Source organism: Schistocerca cancellata, chromosome 10 (assembly GCF_023864275.1).
Source record: "Schistocerca cancellata isolate TAMUIC-IGC-003103 chromosome 10, iqSchCanc2.1, whole genome shotgun sequence".
Lineage (NCBI taxonomy): Eukaryota > Metazoa > Arthropoda > Insecta > Orthoptera > Acrididae > Schistocerca > Schistocerca cancellata.
Window position 1 is genome coordinate 20,740,685 of NC_064635.1, and position 25,850 is coordinate 20,766,534.

Genomic DNA, 25,850 nt, shown 5'->3' on the forward strand with positions numbered 1-25,850 from the left:
ACACATGCTACTTCCTCATGCAGTAGCACAGGAACTGTTTTGCAGATCTACTGTTACAGAAGCCAGAACATCAATTTCATCCTCCTCTCCAGTCATGTTTCTTTCTGTTAAGTATTATTGACATTACATTACATTACCAAAAACATTTAATTTTTTGAAGAAGTTCACAAATAATTGTCACAATGGTCGACATCTATCGGTGCACACAGTACACAAACAAATGGCATTCTTCTTACATTCACCATAAACTATGAGTGTGTGTCCAGTTTTTCTGCATTGCGAAGTACCATCTTCCAAGAACATCCTAATGCATTCACTATCTCAAAATAACTGACAGGACAGTTGCAGTGCAACTGCAATGTACACACAGCACAATGTAAACAAACAATGTTGTCACCTAGCATGTAAGCAATATGATGCAATTTATGATTGTTTACAATGTTCACAGTATGGTAATTCAACTACTTGCACTAGCTTCCTGCAACAAACACATGGAAATTCTCGTTTACACAACTTTTAGGATTTTACTGTCAATAACAATTGCCACAATTAAACATTTGCAACTGGAATAAATAATTGCAGTTTCATAAATTTCTCAAAAACTGTGTACTGGCTGCAAATATGTGCCCCCCTCCTCCCACTCTAAAATTCAGTTATGTGAAAACCACATAGTGCCTTCCATGTTTGAATTATCTGTAAAGCAAGTGTTAGCTGGTTAACCAGGTATAATTGTAAGGAAAGTATGAAACATTAACAAAGGACGGGTGACATGAGGTTTACAGTGAAGGGAGCCATCAGGTGATATATATGTGATAACAAAAGCTAGTGAAGTTTTCATTCCTATTTATGTGATTGTCAACAACTCAAGAATTCTACTATTTTGTGAGTTGCCTCCTTTACTCCTTGATTATTTATATTTTCCCAGAATATTTCTTTCCATATTAATATATAATTTTGTGTTTTGTAAATCGTATTTATCAGCTTTACAATTCTATTAAATGTTACAGAAATCAAATGAAATTCAATTTGGGGAAAAAATCAATCTAACAAACAATATGCAGAGTTTTAGCACAATGATTAAATTTTTCTCAAAACAATTTATGATTAGCTGACTAAATGAAGTTCAGCCTTTTGTTGTTAACATGGTGGTCTACAAAACCTGAGATGGTGAAATATTTCAATAGTTCAGTTGTTTGACTAAAACAGACGACTCTACATTTCTTAACAAGTAAAAATAATTGCAAATTACTCACACTCACACACACACACACACACACACACACACACACACACACAATGAATACAGTAACAAAATCTTACATGACAATATTTCTCTAAGGCATACACCTATTCCTGTAATGTTTAGAACAATAATCAATGCCCCAGATTTAGTGAAGAAATTGTCATGGCAACAGCATGAAATCATTTGGACACATAGCAAAGAGAATAGAAAGAACACACTACAAAAATTACAAAATATAAACATGTTTATTGATAAAATACTGGATTACAGGGAATCCAGATGTTATTACACATGCACCTGTTCAATTTGTGTCATCTGGAAGTCATTTAAAATCTTCAGAAACACACGTCAGTCTTCCAGTTATAAAAATTCCTTTTTACATTTCTCTCATACACTGTGATGCTACAGAGAATATCGATGTACCAGTTCCTCCTGCCAACTCCGTCGAAGTTTATGAGGGGGGACAACTTCCGGTTTAACCTGTCAAAAAGGGAAGACATTTAACACTGACAGTATCTTCAGTGACACAAAACTGTGAGAAGAAAGTTTCATTCAGACAGCAAATCCTGAACAGATTATGACAAATGACACTTTGAACGCTGGACACTGATAAATGGAGAGCTTCAAAACATTTGTTTTAAAAATTAAGAACATTGCCAACAAGTTTGCCTCAAAAAACTGTAAAGTGTTCTGCTGTCTGTCTGAACATTAGTTCAACACAAGAATAGAAATAATATGTTGACAGATCACTGTTACTGCAAGCATTGATATCAACAGGAAATTTTCAACTGTTATGAAAAAATTAACCCTTAAACTTTTCATCTTTTTTGTCAGAGAAAGAAAACAAAAGTCAAATAAGAATATTAAGTAATTCATTTTTAGAGGCTATTTGGGGGGAAAAAATAAATTAAAGGGGTGGCAATGGCCAAAATCTGCAATGCTTTCAACATTTTTAGTTCACACAATAAAATACAAGTTTTGGTATTACATCTGCCTCTTGGCTGTAATCACATGGTACTTTTTTTAACAAAATGTAAGTCCACAAAATCTGCCAATTCAATTTGAATAATACAGCAACCATCAATTTGTACGACTCAGAAAGACTCAAAGGAAGAAAGATTACGTTTAACATCCTGTTGAGGTCATTGGAGACCGAGCACAAGCTCAGATCAAGGACAAATGGGGAAGAAAATCGGCCATACCCTTTTGAAGCGACCCCGGCGTTTTCCTTAATCTATTTAGTGAATCACAGACAACCTAAATCAGGATGGCCAGATTTGAATTTTAACTGTTGCATGTCTCTGCAATGCAACATTTGTTTTGGTGGCTGGGAAACTGATACTCCTTTCATAAATATTTGTAGTAATTCTGGTTATGAAAATTACAGTGTGGAATGAAAATAATGGAAAAAGTCAAGGTAACCATAGTGACCAGTGTAGATGCCACACACACACACACACACACACACACACACACACAATCCTGGTGCTCAGTTCTATGGCACACGACAGAAGTATGAAGACGCTAGCACTGGCCGCCACTCTTAGACGCATGCGCAGGTCCTCTGCACCGCACTGCACTGCAATTTACAGCTTATAGAGTCCTCTCCAGTCAGCCTCACTTTCAGTTACACGTTGAGATTTGGTCCATGTTTATTGGACTACTAGTGTATCCACCCCGTGGGAAATGTCTTTTGCACAAGTTATTCTAGATGTGATAAAGTGTTGTGTCAGTTATTATCTGTGAGTTCTTGTAATCAGAAAACACGGGTGACAAATAAGCTCCAAGGGCTTCGTTCTGCAGTTGCTTTTTGTATCTTCTTGTGACACAGAACCTCTGCTTCAAACGTTGGTGCAACAACAGATGGAACTTCCTAGTGCCATGTGACAGGCTATGCCGGTGTTGCTCTCTCCCTCTTCATCTCCAGTTACGTTCCCTCCTGCTCTCCTGCCATATGTCAACGCAGCAGAAGATTGACAGGTGTGCAAATATTGCCTACAGCAAATGTTCACACCTTGCACATTTCAGATGCGGGAGTATGTCGTGCACTGTTTTTGTCACAGATTTCACCTTCTATCAGACATTGTGGCAATTGCCCTGCTGCAGGAACCTTCCTCAGTGTCGTCCGATAATTTATGTTTGTTGTCATCTTCCTAATATCCCCACTGCACATACATCATCACAGCTAGGGTTGAATTCTACCGATGCGAGAAGCAGCCTCTTCAGTCTTATCATGCCTGCGCTGTGACCCTCCACAGCCTTACTCGCAAGTGAAATTTTGTCACAGCCAAGTCAAAAGAATCGTATGCAGATGTCACGGTTCACAATGTTATCATCCGCTCTGCCCCAGATAAGGAAGTCAGGCAACAGGCCCTCCAATTAGAAAACGCCTCCCTTGAAGAGGTTCTGTCAACTGTCTAGTTGTATATCTCTCACACTGCTGGTCAGCAGCTAGAAGTACGGTGCGAAGGCACGGGTGTACGGAGTGGCCCAGCTGCATTCGCTGCATCCCAGGAGGGTGACATCATGGTGGTGCAACACAGCCGATCCACTGGCTTCTACACAGTACGTAAAAGGCATTCCAGCCACTGCTCCCTGTTGCCGTTGTGTGCCTCTTGTTACTCCAACATGATAGATCAAGAGCATCCCACCATTGGCCCTGGCATTAAGTGTAAAAAAAAGACCACATTGCAACAGTCTTCCACTCAACACAGGACTGTGTTAGAGAACATAGATACGGATATTCAGGAAGTGTCATTGTCACTGCCAGTTCCTGATCAGGATTCCTACAAACTTTTTATCAAGGTTTTGATTCAATCATGACAGATGCACCTGAAAGTGGACAATGGTGTGGCAGTTTCTTTGCTTAATGCCCAAACATATTTGGACCTCAGCTCTCCACCACTGTTGCTGGTAAACACGTGCCTATGCGGATATGGTAAACAGCAACTCCCCTTCCTTGGCCAGTTCACTGCTGATTTTACCTATATACAGGTGACTCACCAACTACCTCTATTGTCATCCATCATGCTTGTTTGGCAAACCTTATCGGGTTTGATGGATTGATGCCTTTGGCATTTCAGTCACAGACTCCATACAGCTGCTATCTGCCGAAACCCCTATCAATCATTGGAATCTCTGTGCTCAAAATTTCAGGATATCTTTGTAGGCCTAGGGCGTGCCACAAACTTTCCATGCCCACATAACCAGCTCACCCTAAATTTTTTTGAGCTAGGCAGATTCCTATAGGCCTACACTCCCAAGTCAATATGGAGCTGGATCGGCTCGTATCTCAGTGTTGTGGTTCGCATTTCCTCTAGTGAGTGGCACACCCCTTGTCATCATGAGGAAACCCTCTGATAAATTACGACTTTCTGGCAATTTTAAGGTCACTGTGAATTCACCGTCTGTGGTCGACACATACCCACTGCCATGTCCACACACTACGCAAGGTGTCAGTTCTTTTACAAACCTGATCTTTCTGAAGCGTATCGCCAGTTACCCTTGGATGAGGAGTCTAGTCTTTCACAGTTCTTTATCTGCCTGTCGGCCTGTACTGATATAAACAGTTGATGTCTGGGGTAGCAATTTTTCAATCCTCTCTGGAACAGGTCATGTCCACTATTCCATACTGTTTCAACCACCTGGATGACATTGTCATGGGACATTCTATGAACGACGATCTGCACAATCCCTCTGCTCTTTTTCGAAAACTCTGCGTTGTGGCTCTGGGTAGCAGGTCTGCAGAAGTCCAAATTTTTCCAACTATCTCGAGTATCTGGGCCACACCAATCATGGCAGGACATCCAACTCCTTGTGAATCTTATCAGTGCCATTGTAGATCTGCTGTGTCCCCCACTGTTGCAACAATTACAGGCTTCCTGAGTAAAATTGGCTATTATCATTGATTCATTCCAGGTCATCCAACATTGCACACATCCTCTCTGCCTCCTTTTCCACAAGGGTGCTTCCTTTGTCTGGTCTCTGGAATGCAACCAGCCCTTCTCCAAGCTCAAGGACCCCTTCAGATCAGCACTGTGTCTAGCTACTTTTGATCCCAACAAACCACTGGTTTGCCTCCGGGTCATTCCATGTCAAGTCACCCAGGCCTTGACACCAACCATGTCAGATTTTGATGATACTTGGTACAATTACTTCTTTTATCATCGTGAAAGCACTTGTAAAATTTTTTTGCTCTATCTCTTATAGTTTGTTTTTTTTACAAATTTTTAAAATTTTTAGATTTGGCTTTGTTTCAGCAGTCGGAAGTTATAACTTAAACGTGTCCTCACAACTAAAAAAATTTGTATATTAAAGAATACTCAAGATATCAGTATGAAATTTTGGAATAAGTTTGTGTATTATATCTAAATGTTAAAAAAAATTACCACAAAGATATATTAAATTCTTCCAAATGAAAAAAAATTTATAAGTTTTTTATTTTATTTTTTTAGCTAACGGATGTTTAGTTTTACAAAAACTGCAATATCTAGAGTCTCAGACCTGATAGAAAGCTGAAATTTGTTTTAAAATACTCTTAATTGTATAGGCTATTAGATAAAAGAAAAATTATGTTGGCTTTTTAACCTGTTTAACAGTTATCTAATTTTTAAAATAATATTAATTATATTTTAAAAATAAAAAATGCCAAGTGACTTAGACACCGAAAATAAGTTTTTGTCTTCTTGGAGTAACAATGTACACTTGGATTTTGTATTGTTACTCCTTTGTTTTGAAGTAAAAAATTATTACAGTGTTAAATAGTGCTTGGATAGTATTTTATTAAGTTTATTCGAACTCTCAGTAATTACGGTTGCTTTGTTTACTGAGATTCTTTTCCAATATCCTATAAAAGTAACCAGAACAGTAATCAGACCAAAAGTGAAATCAGTATGTCAGATATTCAAACCTGTAGTGTAGGGTTATTTAAAAAATCTGACTGTTTCCAAACAACCTACACACCTTCAAAAAAGTTACAACCAGTATCAGAATTGAGTGAGGAAGAAAAAGATTTGATGCACTTACGATCTGGAATTAATCTGTGTGAATTTAAGAATATATGTTCACACCACAGCTACTACTTTTTAAATGTTTTTAAAAAGTATTAAACAACATGTGTAGACCCACTAAAAAAACACAAAAAGCCCATCAAAAAATCGTTGAGAAGTGTAGGCTTGGATCTTTCTAAACAATTACTGACAAAAAATATTAGCATTAAACCTGGACAAAAGCTTTGCTCAACATGCCATAACTTTTGTGAGGAAAAATTAAGAGTTGAAGTCAATGAAAGTGAAACAGATGATGAAGTCATGGTTGAATTAGAATAATTGGAATCCAGAAATGAATCCCTCGTACAAACAAACATTGCTCTTGATTATTTAGGTTTAACACCGATAAAGCTTCATGGCTTGTCAGAACAAAGTAAAGGGTCTTATTTTAAAAGGAAGGTTAGCAGTATTGAAAAGACTGCAAAAAAGGCGGTTTCAAAAGCATTAAAATATGATGCACCAAGTTCTGATGATGACGAAGCAGATAAAAGTGTGGTTGAGAAAGCAAAGGATTTTGATGTAATGATTTCTCTTATGAAAGAGAAGATTTCATCTGTTGGGAGGTCTAGAAAAATCCAGATTCTGACCTTGGCTCCAGATTGTTGGACTCGAAATAAAGTGATGAAAGAATTTAATGTAAGTGAGTACATGGTGCGACAAGCTAGAAAGCTAAAATCTGAAAAGGGTATTTTGGAAACTCCTGGTCCAAAAAAAGGTAAAACTCTTTCTGAAAATACAGTAAGACTTGTAACAGATTTTTATGAAAAGGATGAAAGTTCCAGAGTGCTACCTGGAACAAAAGACAAAGTAAGTGTTCAAAAAAATGTGTACATGCAAAAAAGACTCATTTTGTGTAACTTGAGAGAACTCTATTATTCTTTCAAATGGGAGAATCCCGAGGTAGAAGTAGGATTTTCAAAATTTTGTTTCTTGAGACCTAAATGGTGTATCCTTGCTGGTGCTGCAGGCACACACACTGTATGTGTATGCAGTATCCACCAGAATGTTAAACTATTACTGGATGCTGTGAAAATTGAAGAAACTTATAAAGACCTAATTAAGATGCTTGTGTGCAACACAGAAAACCAAAACTGCATGCTACATCATTGCAACAGCTGTCCTGCAAATACTGCACTAACAGAGTGCTTAACTGAAAAACTAAGTGAAGATTATGATTTAGAAGAAGAAATTGTAATCAGTCAGTGGGTTAACACAGACAGGGCAGAAATGATCAAACAGTCTATCAGTGTTGAAGACTACATTTCTTTATTGGTTAGGTCATTGGAAAAGCTCACCCCACACTCGTTTATAGCAAAATCCCAATCAGCAGCCTTTAAAAGATTGAAAGAAGACCCACCACCCAAAACAGCAATTATTGTGATGGATTTCAGTGAAAATTATTCCTTTGTTATACAAAATGAGATCCAAAGTTACCACTGGAATAGAGGTGGTTGTACTCTACACCCAGTTGGAGTTTTTCTAAGAAATGAGGAAAACAATGTTTTTGTTTCCAACCACTGTTTTATTAGTGATGACCAAGAACATGACACTGGTTTTGTTAATTTTGTACAAAAAGAAATTACAAAGTGGCTGTCATTACATCATACTGACATTGACTCAGTTCACTACTTTACAGATGGTTGTGCTGGACAGTACAAAAATTGAAACAGTTTTAAAAATTTGACTGAACACTTGAGAGACTTTAATTTGAAGGCCCAACACTCTTTTTTTGCAACAAGTCATGGGAAGTCAATTTGTGATGGCCTAGGAGGAACTATTAAAAGAATTTTAAGGAAAGCCAGTCTACAGCTTTCAGACAAAGAACAAATAATGACAGCAATCGATGTGTATAAGTTTTGTGAAAAAAATATTGAAAACATTCATTTTCACTTTATTGACAAAAAAGAAGCTGATTTGCTACGGTTAAAACTAGAAAAATGTTTTTCAACAACCCGAACCATTCCTGGAACTAGAAGTTTTCATAACTTCTAACCACTTCCAACAAACAACCTTGAAATTAGAAGGACTACAGATAGTGTAAAACCCTCCTTAGTCTTTTCTTTCCATTCTTCTTCTGATTGGGTTCGTGTTCAACCATCCATAAATTGCTATGTGGCTGCAAATTATGATGGTAACTGGTACTTTGGACTGGTAAAAAAATATTCAATGATGAAGAAGATGCAGAAATTCTATTTCTACATCCTTCAGGACCCGCTGCATCATTTTATTGGCCTGAAAGAGAAGATTCCTGCATAGTGCCTTTGGAGCACATAGTCTGTGTAGTAGACACATCTCAATCAAGCGGCATTGGGAGAATGTATTACTTAAAAAAGACTGTATCAAAAGAACTGAAAGCTCTTGGATGAAGTGGAAAAACAGTTTGAATCAGCATTAATGTTTATTAAAAAGACAAAATTACTCAAAAAATTCAATGTTTCAAGCAATCAGTTGGGTTATGCATAAGTGTCGTAAGTAAACTATCTTTGTACATAATTCTAATGTAATCTACTATCATTAATAAACATGTTAAAAAGCCATCATTATTTTTGTTTTATCAAGTAGCCTATATGTTTAAGAGTAAATTAAAACAAATTTGAGCATTCTATCAGGTTTGAGACTTGAGATATTGCAATTCTTATAAAACAAAACATCCGTTAAAAAAAAGAAAAAAAAAAAAAATACATATATATATTTTTTTTCCATAGAAAATATTAATATATTTTAATAGCATCATTTTTATCTTCAAATATGTATAATAAATAAACTTGCTGCAAAAATTCATGATGTTATCTAAAAGAGTTTTTAAGATAAGCAAATTTAAAGTTTTGAATACAAATTAAACTGACCATTTCCGAAGGTTCAGAAAACGCAAAACATAAAAACTTTAAAAATTTATAAAAAAAACTGTAAGAGATACAGCAAAAAAGAAATTGCAGGTGTTGTCAGGATGGTATTAGAACCATTTGAGCCAAATTTCATGAAAATCTAAGGAGGTGGGTGTAAAATTTATTTTTTATTGGGTGATTTGATATGGAATGACCTCTCCGAAACTCTCAGTCCAGCACAGGCCCACTACATGCTGGACAAAAAGGAGGCTCTGACCACTGTATATGCGGTCACGATACTTCATGTTTTCTTGTGTGGCACAAAATTCAAACTCATTATGGACCAAAAGCCATTAGTTTTGATATCTCACCCATCCAACTGGGTCCCCGATAATGCTACCCACAGGCTGCAGTGATGTGCCTTATTCCTCTCCAAATTCCACTATGACAGTCATTTTTACCCCAATGGGTACCACGCCAATATGGACCCTTATCCCAGCTGCCAGTCGGCTTGGACCCCAAGTTTAATCGAATGGAGCTCTTTTCTTTTTTCTTTTAGTGGCTATCTCCTACTGCCCTGGTTTCTGAACACTAGTATTCAAATCGCCATGGCAACAGCGTCTGACCCCATCCCCCAACAGCTAGTCCTTGTCCTGCAGAGTTGGTCTTCTCATCCTCCAGATTGCGCTTCCAATCAGTTTCATAACTATTTTGTTTTGCGTCACTGTCTCTCAGTTGCAGATGGGGTCCTCCTCCTGCTCTCCATGGACGCTGCTGCTTCCAAGGTGGTTATTCCTGGGAGTTTGGGGCAGGAGCTCGTGCAGGTGTTACATGAGGGTCACCAGAATGTTTTCTGCACCAAAGTTTTAGGTTTCAGACATGTTTACTGGGCCGGCATTGACTGGGAGCAGGAGAATTTGGTTGCTGTGTGTCCCCAATGCGCTAGTCATAGGTGGCTCCCAAGGCTTTGTTCTCCCTATGGCCTCCAGCAACCCAGCCCTGTGAGTGCATCCATGTGGATTTTGTGGCTCTGTATTTGAATGTGTTTTGGCTGACTGGTTTTGCATTTCCCATACTTGGTCTTGTGCTCCTCTGCCACTACTGAAGACACTATTTGGCTCCCACAAAATTTTTTTCTGTACAAGGTCTGCCAGTTTCTCTTGTTTGACAGTAACCTCACCTCAGTTAACGTCCCAGGCATTTTGCAATTTCTGAGTGTGGTCAGGCATTCGCCACGTTTTGAGTAAAACATACATTTCTCTCGGTGCTATGTTAAAATTTGCTTCTTTTTCCAAAACAGACAGGAGTTTACACAATGTCACCTCACTAACATGTTATGCAGATCCAACAGTGAGAGAATACTGAAACAGCTGTATTAAGTTTCTTACATGAGAAAAAGAGGAAAAGTAAGGTCAACAGCTCATGAAAAAGCACATCCCTCGTACAAAAATAAACACATAATGTCTTCACTTGTATTGTTCCAAAACGAATAGCATTTCTCATTTCACCAGCAATTACATTATTTTTGGAAAAAGTCTTTAGCTACTGGAATAATGTGGCACATAATGAAGTTTTCCATGAAAACAATGTGGCAAAATGCTCTCCTCTTTGCGTGCTATTATTTGCCATACTCTCATTTCCATATCTCAAACTATTTAGAAATATGAGCAATATTCTTGATATCTCATTCTGGCTTTACCGCTGGCATACCTGATCACGAATGAGAGTGCTACATCGGATTAATTTTCTTCAGCCAGACCTCCACACAAGTCTAAAGGAAACTTTAATATGATAGCTATGATACTGGTCATTAAAATTGCTATACCACGAAGATGACGTGCTACAGACATGAAATTTAACCGACAGGAAGAAGATGCTGTGATATTCAAATGATTAGCTTTTCAGAGCATTCACACAAGGTTGACACCAGTGGCGACACCTACAGTGTGCTGACATGAGGAACGTTTCCAACCGATTTCTCAAACACAAACAGCAGTTGACCGGCGTTGCCTGGTGAAATGTCGTCGTGATGCCTCGTGTAAGGAGGAGAAATGCTTACCATCACGTTTCCGACCTTGATAAATGTTGGATTGTAGCCTATCGTGATTGTGGTTTATCATATCACGACATTGCTGCTCGCGTTGGTCGAGATCCAATGACTGTTATCAGAATATGGAATCGGTGGGTTCAGGAGGGTAATACGGAACGCCGTGCTGGATCCCAACAGCCTCGTATAACTGGCAGTCGAGATGACAGGCATCTTATCTGCATGGCTGTAATGGATCGTGCAGCCATGCCTCGATCCCCGAGTCAACAGATGGGGGCATTTGCATGACAACAACCATCTGCACGAACAGTTCGACGACATTTGCAGCAGCATGGACTATCAGCTCGGAGACCATGGCTGTGGTTACCCTTGTCGCTGCATCACAGCAGGAGCGCCTGCGATGGTGTACTCAACAACGAACCTGTGTGCAAGAATAGCAAAATGTCATTTTTTCAGATGAATCCAGGTTCTGTTTACAGCATCACGACGGTTGCATCCGTGTTTGCGACATCGTGGTGAACGCACATTGGAAGCGTGTATTCGTCATCGCCATACTGGCGTATCACCGGGCGTGATGGTATGGGGTGCCATTCATTACACGTCTCGGTCACCTCTTGTTCGCATTGACGGCACTTTGAACAGTGGACGTTACATTTCAGGTGTGTTATGACCTGTGGCTCTACCATTCATTCGATCCCTGCAAAACCCTATATTTCAGCAGTATAATGCACAACTGCATGTTGCAGGTCCTGTATGGGCCTTTCTGGATACAGAAAATGTTCGACTGCTGCCCTGGCCAGCACATTCTCCAAATCTCACCAATTGAAAACGTCTGGTCAATGGTGGCCGAGCAACTGGCTCGTCACAATACACCAGTCACTACTCTTGATGAACTGTGGCACCATGTTGAAGCTGCATGGGCAGCTGGACCTGTACATGCCATCCAAGCTCTGTTTGATTCAATGCCCAGGCGTATCAAGGCCGTTATTACGGCCAGAGGTGGTTGTTCTGGGTACTGATTTCTCAGGATCTATGCACCCAAACTGCGTGAAAATGTAATCGCATGTCAGTTCTAGTATAATATATTTGTCCAATTAATACCTGTTCATCACTTGCATTTCTTCTTGGTGTAGCAATTATAATGGCCAGTAGTGTGAATTCCATATACAGCAATATATTATGTAATATGCACCAAATGCAAAATCACAGTAACCGCTATTTTCCATTGAAAACTTCTTTAAATTTCAAGCAGTGTCTTGCTTAAATGTGTAAATCACAGTAACTATGACCATTAACGAAATGATGAGGTTGACATTTAAAGCTATAAGTAATGCAAAAATGAAACAAAGTTTACTAAGCATTTTCTGTAAAATTGAAGGCGTATGTCTTTATTTCATCATCACAGCTCATGACTGACGAAATGGGCAAACAAATGTTGGCCTCCCCTTCTGAACAAAGGGATGAACTAATCCAGTGCTTAGGACATGGATACTTGTCAGCTGCTCGATAACTTAAATACTAGTATTATTTACTTACAACTCATTTCAACAAAATTCATTATTTGTTTCTTTGGCTTAGTTACAACACTCTTGCATTTTCTGTATTTGTTATGCAAACAAGCCAGCTTTCAAAAGCGAAAAATCAGGAGAATTTTGGCGCTGTACTATTGTGAATTACAACACATCCCTGACAAAGTTGCAATAATTCAGTACCTGTACCTGGCACACCCATATTGTTTCGCAATTTCAGAATCGGGAAACATTTTGCGAAGCAAAGGCCCAGCATGGTCGGTACAGTTTATAGTCAAGTTATGCTCTACAATAAATGACGTAAATAAAGCCTCGACATTCGTCACAGAATCTACATTTTGAGGTTTACACGAGAAGTTAAGTTTCTGGTTCCGTTCTACACAATGGACATTCTCCTTGTGTTTTTTAGTTTGCACATGTTTAAGAATGCTGCATTTCCTGCCATGAGCCACTGAAAAGTCATATCTACATACACCACAAAATGCATAACTTTGTCCCTTCCTCGAGTCACGTAAACATGGAAACTCTTCCTTATATACATTTCTGAACACAGCATCATATTTCTTCGTCATCCTGCACAAAAAATAATCAACACCTCCATGATACGCAGCCAACAACTACTACAGAGTACACAAATCACACAGCAGAACCGAGAACACAATGGTCCTACATTCTAGACAATGGTCACGTAGCAATGATGCTAACCATTGTGCACCGTTTCCCCCTATACTGCATTTCAAATTCCCGTAAATACTTTGTCACACTGTCGGGTAAGCGAGCGTGGGGTGGGGTGGTAAAAGGGAGTCAACAATGCAATTGTTGAGTGGAGGGGCGCGGAGGCGAGAGTAGTAACCCTAAATATTTTTCCCCCCTGAAACATTTATCCCTCTAATTTCCCCCAGGCAGGCCTTTGGAAAGGACTGATATTTCTGTGGGACTAAGGCTTCTGGAGGAAAAGTTCATAACTGTGTTGCGGGTCTGTTTAGGTTCTGGGTTGTGTGTGGTGGTAGGTGGAAGTTTTGGAGGGTGGGGTAAGTGGTCTCCATGACCAACTATATCCTCACCCACAATTACTTCTCCTTTGAAGGCTTTACCTACAAATCCGCAGTACGGCTATGGGCACCCGCATGGCACCATCCTATGCTAACCTATTCATGGGCCATCTAGAGGAATCCTTCCTAAAAACCCAGGAATCCTTCCTAAAACCCTCGAATCCTTCCTAAAAACCCAGAATCCTAAACCCCCCCACCTGGTTCAGATTCATTGATGACATCTTTGCTGTCTATATTGAAGGTGAGGACACCTTATTCACATTCCTCCAGAACCTCAACAACTTCTCCCCCATTTGCTTCACCTGGTCCTACTCAACCCAACATGCCACCTTCCTAGATGTTGACCTTCACCTCAGAGATGGCTACATCAGTACCTCCATTCATATCAAACCTACTAACCACCAGCAATACCTCCACTTCGACAGTTGCCACCCGTTTCATACCAAGAAGTCCCTTCCGTACAGCCTGGCCATCCGCGGTCGTCGCATCTGCAGTGAGAGTAGTCCCTCTCAAAATATACCGAGGGTCTCACTGAAGCCTTCACTGACCGTAATTATCCTCCCATCCTTGTACAAAAACAAATCACCCGTGCCTTATCTTTCCAGTCTCCCACCACCTCTCAAAGGCCCACAGTCCGGCCACAGAGGAGCATTCCCCTCGTAACTCAGTACCAGCAGGGACTGGAGCAACTGAATAACATTCTCCGCCAAGGTTTCAATTATCTCTCGTCATGCCCTGAAATGAGAAATGTCCTGCCCACTATCCTTCCCACCCCTCCTACCATGGTTTTCCGCCATCCACCGAACCTACACTATATACTCATCCATCCTTACACAACCCCTGCTCCCAATCCCTTACCTCATGGCTCATACCCCTGTAATAGACCTACATGCAATACCTGTCCCATATATCCTCCTACCACCACCTACTCCAGTCCGGTCACTAACATCACCTATCCCATCAAAGGCAGGGCTACCTGTGAAACCAGTCATGTGATTTACAAGCTAAGCTGCTACCTCTGTGCTGCATTTTATGTAGGCATGACAACCAACAAGCTGTCTGTCCGCATGAACGGCCACCGACAAACTGTGGTCTAGAAACAAGTGGACCACCCTGTTGCTGAACACGCTGCCAAACATGATATCCCTTATCTTAATGATTGCTTCACAGCCTGTGCCATATGGATCATTCCCACAAACACCAGCTTTTCTGAATTGCGCAGGTGGGAACTTCCCCTGCAATACATCCTACGTTCCCGTAACCATCCTGGCCTCAACCTTCATTAGTCACTGTCCTCACCCACCCATCCCCCTCCCTGTTCCCATTCCAGCACTACACAGCCGTCATTTCACCGCCACACCCAGTCTTTTATTTTCTCTCCTTTCTGCTAATTACCCCCTCCCCCCTCCGCACCTTCTCTCCTGCCCTCCGTCTAAACTGCAACACTTGACTGTCCGCCACTCCCACCATACTATCCCTCCCCCTCCCCACCCCAGCCTCCTCCTTACCCCCACCCAGTTGCCACACCCATCATGCACCGGTGCTGCTGTTCGCAGTGTGGTCTCAGCTCTGAGACTGCAGATGTTTGTGCAAGTTGTGTTTATGTATGTGTGTGTGTGTGTGTGTGTGTGTGTGTGTGTGTGTGTGTGTGTGTGTGTGTGTGTTGCTGACAAAGGCCTTAATGGCCGAAAGCTTTAATTGTGTGAATCTCTTTATTGTGCCTATCGCGACTCAGCATCTTCGCTATATGGTGAGTAGCAAATTTCCTTCTCTGGTATTGTTACATTCCATCCTGGATTTTCCATTGTTTGAAAACGTAAATATGAATTATGAAAGGAAAATGTATGCACCATACAGGAACAGATGGTAAGGATGTCACTTGCACTTGAGCTAAAAACAGTAACGCAAGGTCCTGAAGCTACCAGGCAGTCACCTTCATAATTATCTAGCACCTGTAGAAAAATGATGTACATGCAATACACTTATAATTACTTACCGAGTACCTCGCTTGCGCCTGGCGAACAGCCCACCCCACCGTTTCGTTAGCACCACGCCAAGATGGTTGTGCCACTGGAGAGAGAACACGCCTCTGTGGCTCTGAGGGTTGTGTTTTGCCTAGTTCCTCATATCTGTCCAGTATACTCTGGAAAAAAATTAAATAAATAAAAAATTATATAATATAGTATTACCATATTTAACTGTAGGTGATACTTTCCCCTTGAATTATTGATTACTGGAAAAAATCATATTTTAAGGAGTGTGTGTGATGACAAACACAAAATACAGCAGGTCATTAGTCTGTCAATCTAACTGAGAACTTCCTCGCCCAGTACACTGAAGGTCTCAGCAAGGCCTTCACAGACAGGCAAGTGAATGATATCCGTCGCCAGGACTTTGATTAGTCATCATCGTGCCCTGTAATGAATGACATCCTGCCCAAGATTCTTCCTACCCCTCTAAAAGTGGTGTTCCATCACCTGTCCAACATTCACACCATCCTATAGTCTGTTCAGAACTACTTTAGGATTGACTCTTTTGCAGGAGCATTTAGAGGCGCAGAACAGAGTTGCCACATCCCCCAAAGAGCATAACGCAATCTTACATTTTATTCAACTTGCTCAAACTGGCAAACTATTCACTTTATAAATATAGAAATTGCATCAATGCATTCTAAAAGAGTTATACTACATTTTGATTTTAGTTTTAGCTGCAGCTTCAAATTTTTAAGATGATATAAAGGCAGTTTACGGAAGTGCAATTCCTCACAACGTAACTAAATTTTCGACATGTGGGAAACTTTTTTGTTATTGAAGTTAGGTGAATACATTACGCGAATGAAATTTCAAAAATACATCACATTTCCATATGTTCGAAACCAGAACTCTGTTGGAGATCCCTAATATGAGATAATTTGAGTTAAATATGATGCACAATTGTCCGCTAGTCGGGTGCCCGTACAGTTTCAGCATGAGAAACGGATAGATATAGGTTTGTAATGAAACTGTTATAGATTGTCTGATCCACCTACTTAATTCTAACGCAACCAAAAATAAGATTAAGTATGTTTATCACAGTGGGAAAACTTATCTTAAATAGTACATCTATTATTCAGAAAGAATATAGGCGATACAAATAATACGGCATCTGTATTATAGCAGTAATGTAGTAAGCAATAATATTTATTTGTGTGATGCACACTGAATTTCTGAGATGAATTTCCTATGAAATTAGTAGCTGTTAAGGCCTTCTTATTACAATTTCAAAACTTATGACGATATATTTTTGTTATGTAGGCACTTACAGATGTAAACTGCGCATGCGAAGCACATAGCTGGATCCGCCTGTGCTCCCATTTCTACGGGGATAATGGAGAAATTCTAGTGAAGTATCTCTCGTTGCTATGACAGATTCTTGGAGTGTCACTGTCACTGTCATCATTTAATAAATTGCCATCTCCTCCATTGAATTTTCCAAAAGATCTTCATTCTGCCATGCACTTTCCATAATGCTCTGCGTACGTTTCACCACAGCCTTCTTCCAATCTTCAGCGGTGACATTCTTGACAGCTCTTTTGAGTGCTTCAACTGCAGAGAGGGTCACAATTTATTATTACCGCTGGCAACATAGCCTTTAATTTGGGCCCACACTAACTTGATTGGGTTGAAATGGCAGTGGTAAGGTGGTAGCCTAACGACTGTATGCCCAAGTTTTCTTGCCAGTTCATCAATTTTGTACAGGGGGAACTGTGGCTTATGGAGTGATATTTTTTCTACAAGCTCCGTCTTTTTAAGATCATCAGTTACATTGACATTATGATGCTGAAACCAATCAATCATTTCCTCCTTTCTGTCTGCCATGTTACATGTGTTGCCAACAACAACTGAATGGTAAGGAGCATTATCTAGTACTACTGTTGACTGTTTTCCATGATTTGATATTAGTGAATCTTTGAACCACTTTGTAAATGTGATGTGGTTCATTTCTTCATTATATTCACCTATTTTCTTTGATTTAAAAAGCAGGAGACTGTTTTCAAGAAAACTCTGGGAGGTGTCTGCATAAAAAAGAGTAAGTCTGTCATCCTTGTCGGAAGACATTGCCATTGTTCCTTTGTAACGCCGGAAATGCATATCCTCCTATTTCCATCTATTGCACCGCAAATTTTTTCCTTATTTTGTTACCTCAAGATATGACATTTCTGTCTCTTTATATATTGTAATTGTTTTACTGTTTGTGTGTGTGTGTGTGTGTGTGTGTGTGTGTATATATATATATATTTAAAAACAAAGATGATGTGACTTACCAAATGAAAGTGCTGGCAGGTCGACAGACACACAAACAAACACAAACATACACACAAAATCCAAGCTTTCGCAACCAACGGTTGCCTCGTCAGGAAAGAGGGAAGGAGAAGGAAAGACAAAAGGATATGGGTTTTAAGGGAGAGGGTAAGGAGTCATTCCAATCCCGGGAGCGGAAAGATTTACCTTAGGGGGAAAAAAGGACAGGTATACACTCGCACACACACACATATCCATCCACACATACACAGACACAAGCAGACACTTGTAAAGGCAAAGAGTTTGGGCAGAGATGTCAGTCGGGACGGAAGTACAGAGGCAAAGATGATGTTGAAAGACAGGTGAGGTATGAGCGGCGGCAGATTGAAATTAGAAATTAGCGGAGATTGAGGCCTGGCGGATAGCGAGAAGAGAGGATATGCTGAAGGGCAAGTTCCCATCTCCGGAGTTCTGACAGGTTGGTGTTAGTGGGAAGTATCCAGATAACCCGGACGGTGTAACACTGTGCCAAGATGTGCTGGCCGTGCACCAAGGCATGTTTAGCCACAGGCTGAGGGACTGCGTCAGCTTTCAGACAACACCACATACATTAATGAGGATCACCCTGTGGCTAAACATGCCTTGGTGCACGGCCAGCACATCTTGGCACAGTGTTACACCGTCCGGGTTATCTGGATACTTCCCACTAACACCAACCTGTCAGAACTCCGGAGATGGGAACTTGCCCTTCAGCATATCCTCTCTTCTCGCTATCCGCCAGGCCTCAATCTCCGCTAATTTCTAATTTCAATCTGCCGCCACTCATACCTCACCTGTCTTTCAACATCATCTTTGCCTCTGTACTTCCGTCCCGACTGACATCTCTGCCCAAACTCTTTGCCTTTACAAGTGTCTGCTTGTGTCTGTGTATGTGTGGATGGATATGTGTGTGTGTGCGAGTGTATACCTGTCCTTTTTTCCCCCTAAGGTAAGTCTTTCCGCTCCCGGGATTGGAATGACTCCTTACCCTCTCCCTTAAAACCCATATCCTTTTGTCTTTCCTTCTCCTTCCCTCTTTCCTGACGAGGCAACCGTTGGTTGCGAAAGCTTGGATTTTGTGTGTATGTTTGTGTTTGTTTGTGTGTCTGTCGACCTGCCAGCACTTTCATTTGGTAAGTCACATCATCTTTGTTTTTAAATATATTTTTCCTTCGTGGAATGTTTCCTTCTAGTATATATATATATATATATATATATATATATATATATATATATATATATATATATAAATCTAAAAACAAAGTAGATGTGACTTACCAAATGAAAGTGCTGGCAGGTCGACAGACACACAAACGAACACAAACATACACACAAAATTCAAGCTTTCGCAACAAACTGTTGCCTCATCAGGAAAGAGGGAAGGAGAGGGAAAGACGAAAGGATGCGGGTTTTAAGGGAGAGGGTAAGGAGTCATTCCAGTCCCGGGAGCGGAAAGACTTACCTTAGGGGGAAAAAAGGACGGGTATACACTCGCACACACACACATATCCATCCACACATATACAGACATATACATATACATATACATATACAGACTGTATATGTGTGGATGGATATGTGTGTGTGTGCGAGTGTATACCCGTCCTTTTTTCCCCCTAAGGTAAGTCTTTCCGCTCCCGGGACTGGAATGACTCCTTACCCTCTCCCTTAAAACCCGCATCCTTTCGTCTTTCCCTCTCCTTCCCTCTTTCCTGATGAGGCAACAGTTTGTTGCGAAAGCTTGAATTTTGTGTGTATGTTTGTGTTCGTTTGTGTGTCTGTCGACCTGCCAGCACTTTCATTTGGTAAGTCACATCTACTTTGTTTTTAGATATATTTTTCCTTCGTGGAATGTTTCCTTCTATTATAACCATATATATATATATATATATATATATATATATATATATATATATATATATATATATATATATATGCATTTATGTTGGTTTGTTCTGTGAATATTATTTGTATTTATACGCTGGGTCTGGCCTAGGGAAAACTATGCTATCGAACGAATACATCGATAGGTCGTGTGGAGAACGAAAGTGTTTAGGATCTTTGGTAGTGTTAACTCTGCCGCGTGGAGCGTGGGCTGAGGAGGGAGAGTCTGGCTGGAGTAGCGAGTGGAGCAGGTGTGTTGTGTGATGCTCCCACGAGTTGCCGCGCTTTCGGGGTTTGGCAGCATGTAATTGCGCTCGACTTGCTATGTTAGTTTCTGACATAGTGTCGCGGACGGGAAGCATTAGCTGGCGCACATCAAGAGCCCGTTTTGTCTGGTGACTGTGTCGAGAAGAAGGCGTGCCAACATCCAGCTTCTGCAACAAAGACGGCTGACAATGAGTGACTGTCGCCACCTCCTCGATCGACGGCTTCAAACCTTCAATCAACCAACAAGGAAGACTGGAAGCACATAAAGTTTTAGAACTGTATGGCAGACCTCAGCTTTTAAAACTGTTCAAATCACAAAATTACAGCAACTTAGCATGAACGTTTGTTGCTCATTGTCCCAATTGCATTACCAAGCAGGGTCCCTTCCTTTTCCGAAATGAACCCGAGTGTCGTTGAAATTCAGACGCCAGCATTAAAGTACAATCATTCGATGTCACTGTTTTAATTTCAAAGTTCAGTTAAGGTATTCATAGCTGGCCACAATATTTAGATTACACAAGCACAAATTAAGAGTGCGAGTTTTGTTACCGTATTTTAGCTTACCTGTGACTGCAGCTCAGCTTGGTACGTACTAAATTTTACTATTGTTAATTGTTCAGAATCATTTAATTCAAGTTCAAAATTAAATCTCTTATTTCTAAATTGCGTAGATTCAAGTAGCTTTTGAAATGATTGTTGAGGTAGTCCAAGACTAACCGTATTTTACTGAATTTCGATGTGCTTCAGAAAGAAAGCTCACTATTAACTTCAGTCACTAAATTAATTTCGATTTTCCGGTTTTATTAATTCTTTTGCTAAATTAAGTCAGAGTGTAGCGAAATTTATTACTTCCGACAAACTTTCAGTTTTCACACAACACGTGTCAACCTTCAGTTGCCACACTTCTAGTGCTAATTATATGTGTAATAACCTTTCTTTTTCAGTTACTATAGTAATTGTCCTTAGGACTGGCGACCGTAATTTCCCCCAAATCTCAAATATCTAATTACCGCTGGTTAATTGTTAACGTAATGGCCGCACATTTACTTTCTTTATTAACTTTACCCCTTTTCAAAATTAATTTCCACCAGTTTCATTTGCATTTTTCCTTTCATTTAGATGTAACCCTTTCCTCCCTCTTTACCGACAGATTAACTTCGGTGACGATTGCTTTTCCCAAATTTCCATTAGGTACACGCGGTTTAATTTTTCACAGTCATTAAGGTCAATAAGTGAGGGGGAGGTTACACCTTTAATGGGTTGTCTGTCCAGGCCTGCTTGACAATGTGACCAGATTTTGCCCATATTTTGTCAGGCCACGCCACTTCATCAATATTTACGCTATGGATGTCCTTTAAAAATTGGCTTCACCATGGAGCTATATTCCCCCTCTCCATTAACAGCTTATGGGCACAGGAATGTCTATAGTGAAAGCCAAAGTTGTGTAAAACTGTGGACAAGGATGAGCAACTGTGTTGAAAAGGTCTTGATTCTTTAACTGTGACCAATAAATTCCTGAGCATCAGATGTTCCTTCCTGCGATAATAACCATAAACATGACAACAAATTGCATCCTCTGCAAATGAATTGATGTTGGTAATCCATTTATCCATATGACATTTTCCCCTCCAGAGGTGTTAAGTTTTTATGGTTCTTCATGTTGCCTTACTTTGTCGAACGTTTCCTTCCCAATTGTAACAGCAGTGTTTTTCTTTGTGTTCAAAGCTGAAGGAGTTCTATCACTTTGGTAACAGAGAGCAGTGGGCCGCAATTAAGTTTTTCATTCTCACTCAAAGTAATCACATAACGCATAAACCATTTCTCTTGACTGCCTTCGTATGGCAATCCTCTGGGCAGGAGAACGATGTCAAACTTTTCCACTTATCACTTCTGATGAACTTCCTGCTCACACTGTTGAGTACCACACAACGAATAACTAACAATGAACAACAGTAAAAACTACTACAACTGTGGAAATGAACAAAGTCACACTGTGCAATGACCAGACAGGACAGCAGGCTGGCTACAACTGAAGCCCACCGCAAGCACATAAGTGTTGTGTGGGGTAAAGGTTTGGGAACTTCGGGGATTTACTCCATCTTCAGGTAGTGTGGTACTGGCGGAAAGTGGCCCTGCTCCCCCCCCCCCCCCCCCTTCTGCTTCCGATCTCGCTGTCAATCCTTAAGTAATTTTGGACAGACTATAGTCCATACCTTTGCCACTCTCAATTCCAGTCCTTTGGCACAGAGATCATATCCCTGTGGAAGAGTAGGTGCAAGATCTGCCCAAACCACCCACCCAGCACTTGCTATTCCAGTCCTGTCACAGGCTTATCCTCTCCCATCAGAGACCAGCCACCTGAGAAAGCAGTCATGTCATATACAAGCTCTGCTACAATCACTGCACACCTTTTTATATTGGCGTGACTACCAACCAGTTGTCCACCAGGATGAATCGCCGCCAACAAACTGTGGCCGAGAGCAAAGTATACCACCCTGTGGCACAACCTACAGCTCAAAATAACAAGCTTGATTTGAATGGCTGCTTCATTAACTGAGCTGTCTGGATCCTTCTCTCCACCACCAGCTTTTCTGAACTGCGCAGATGACAGTTATCCTTACAATGTGTTCGCTGCTCCTCAAATTATCCCAGCCTTGAGCTACGGTAATCTACTGCCCCCACACCCTCCACCCAACAGCTTTTCAGTCAGATAAAAAGAAAGTCAAATAATAATATGTGGTGATTATTTCAGTTGTTAAAAGATTTTGGACCAAAACAACAAGAATTTGCTGAGAAGTGACATAACCTGAAACCTATGCTGCAGTCAACATTTTTAGGCAAGGAAATAATGTGAGTTTCAGTATTACATAAACCTCTTGGCTTGCATCACCTGCTACTTTTTCTCAATAAAATATAGGTCTGCAGACTCAGTGAACACAAAGTGCATAATCCAACAAAATCCAAACTTGCAACTTGTCTCTGTGAGTGGCCATACAATGTGTTACTAATTGTATAACAATCAAGACGGTGAGGAAAATTTGAAGAAAAATACAAATGGAATAGGAACAAGCCAAAAAATACAGGTATGCAGCATGTCATCCACCACATACAACACAGTGGTTTGCAAAGAACAGATGTAATAGTTTATCTATTGCAACAGATGTATGAGATTTATCATATGTAAGTGATTCCCCCAAGCAGGAAACATCAGTTTCAGAGAATCAACATTCAGTACCCACATTCCCCATGACCTCAATCTTCAATATTTCTGAACAGGTTTGGCTCTTGTGTATATTAAAATCACCAAATAAATATAATAAATACTTCTGCTTACCATGTAACAATGACAGGCTAAACGACACAAATGCTACCAGAATTGGAGACCTCTCCATCAGAAAAAACAGAATGGCTGTAACGAAGGCATTACTCGTGAGGCAAGGGAGGGCAAGACCAGAGAGAAATCACCATGTTCAGCAGCACCTAAGATGAAGACATCACACTAGGATCTTAGTAAGAGCACAATGTGGGACATCTCACATGATCACAGCTCTTCTAATGAGTACCAGAATTTGGTCAGTTGGGGTAGTTCAAGTCCCTGGTCAAGGCAACTATAACAACTGTTTGCTTTTAATATACAAAACTACAGATATCTCAACTTCCCAAGCTTACCGTCTGCTGGTCCAGAATTGGTTTTTAGTTTTTGCAACAAACACCAGTAATATGACTTTGAACATATGTCAGCATTAATGTTTAGCAAATCCATATTTCCCTTCCAATTCACATCAGAGAACATTTTATTCACGAGTGAGCACGCTTTCTGTTGTAAGTGTGTGTAAGTTATCCATCACATGTTCAACACCAATCTAACACTGTAAGCTATCTCAGAAATTCTAACTACAGGAGTTACATACAGGGCAATTCAAAATTAACACAGCAATTACAAATAATACTTGTGTAATCATGGTGTATAAGGAGACAAGGAAAAAAAAATCCCAGATTTCCAGATTAAAAACACTTTCTCCAGGTTGAAAATACACTTTTTGTGTGTTAAGTGACAGTATACTTTTCCTCGGAACTATGAAACTTTGAATGGTTGTGGTTTTATACACCGGCGTAGAATTTCCTGGCACTTCAGACAACAAAACCGAGGGAAAAAACACGTTTTGGAAAGATCTTTGGTGTGCAGCAGCTTGTACACTGCATATTTTTGTATTACTAAAATATAAATTCGAATTCCACCAAATACCATATGTTACTTTCCAAAGCACTGAAATCGATATTGCGATGCACCTTTGTAACCCAGTCACAGCTCATGTCACATGATCTCACCAGCCGATGACAGCAAATATTCAGAGCATAGGACACGTGATGTAGTCAGCCAACAGCAACATCACTTAAGTAGTGCAAACACACAACTAGGAAAAGTTAATGGTTTAAATTAATATAAACGGTGTTGCTACAAGAAAGGAAAAGCTTTCACATATAATGTTGGTCTCAAAGATTAATAAGCTGCAAGAGAAGCTAAGCTTTCACATATAATGTTGATCTTTTTTGCGCATTTTACATTTTAAGATACATCACACAAATGTGTCAGTAAAATTGTTAACAATGGCATTCATGTCTGATCTGGGCTCGAAATTCTTCTAAATGGTCATACTCAAAGAGTTCATTTTTAGATGAGAGTCAGACGCTCTGTGACTTAAGAAATTCATCGTACATTCTTGCACACAGTTCATCTTGTGTAGAAGGAAATTTACTTTGAAAGTAAAACTTTTCAAATAACCATTTGCAATATTTTCCTGCGGCCCGTTAGATATAGGTCCGTTTCTGTAAATGGCACAGGGGGCCAAATAACAGACGTCACCGCACTTGCGCAGCTATGAGGAGGCAAGAAGCCCATATGTTCATACATGTAAAACATTAACAGATCTTACATTATATCATAAAAGAAACATAACAGTAGAAGATAATCCAAGAGCATCAGAATTTCGTGAAACATACTAAAAAGCAATATTCGGCTTAAAATGCACATTCATATGTAAATTTTCTTGGAGTATCAGTACCGTATTATCTCATGTTTGGTTCTCTATTGTGGCATAATGCCACACATACTAGAAGATGAGAATGTGCATTTGAAATGCAGCGAACAACTAATAGTTTGGAATTAAAAACTTAGTTTAAAATAAATTGACTGCCTCAGCAGAAAAGAATAATAAAAGACAAATTTCTGTAGCAAGCTGACAAAAATAACTTCATTGTTCTGCAAGGCGATTAATGCTTGAGGTTCTGAAAGGTGGAAGTAAAATAAAATCTGAAACTAATAACATGTACTTTTAATTCACTTGATGGCTTTTCATTTGACCTGAGAGCAATAAATGAAGAGGAAACAGCAAAATCACTAAACATAAACAAAGGTCACGTGGAGACTATCCACCTCTATACTGTAACTCAGACTGCTCTGTGCATCAGCCCGAGATCTACGATATTTCAGAATCGAGGCAATACTAGATAGTGGCACCCCCCCACCCCCGCCCCCGCCCCCGCTCCCACTCTCCCTCGAGAGTTTGAGGTAGGATGACAAAAATTAAAAATCGACTTTTCAAAAATATGTTCGTTTTGTAGTGCACATCTTACTG

The 25,850-nt window shown here is 40.0% G+C and overlaps 1 protein-coding gene across 2 annotated transcripts in view; it reads right to left on the reverse strand.

Annotated features, from left to right (window-relative positions):
- Nucleotides 1-965: 965 nt before the first annotated feature.
- Nucleotides 966-25,850, reverse strand: part of LOC126106812 (uncharacterized) — a 74,904-nt gene continuing 50,019 nt past the window's right edge. The window contains exons 6-7 of one of the 2 annotated variants that reach the window (XM_049913207.1): nt 15,741-15,887; nt 966-1,723 (exon numbers count right to left, since the gene is read on the reverse strand). In XM_049913207.1, coding sequence (XP_049769164.1) covers nt 1,646-1,723; nt 15,741-15,887 — 225 coding nt within the window. In that variant the 3' untranslated portion in view covers nt 966-1,645. The remainder of the gene's footprint in view (nt 1,724-15,740; nt 15,888-25,850) is intronic. The other variant, XM_049913206.1, reaches the window with a different exon arrangement.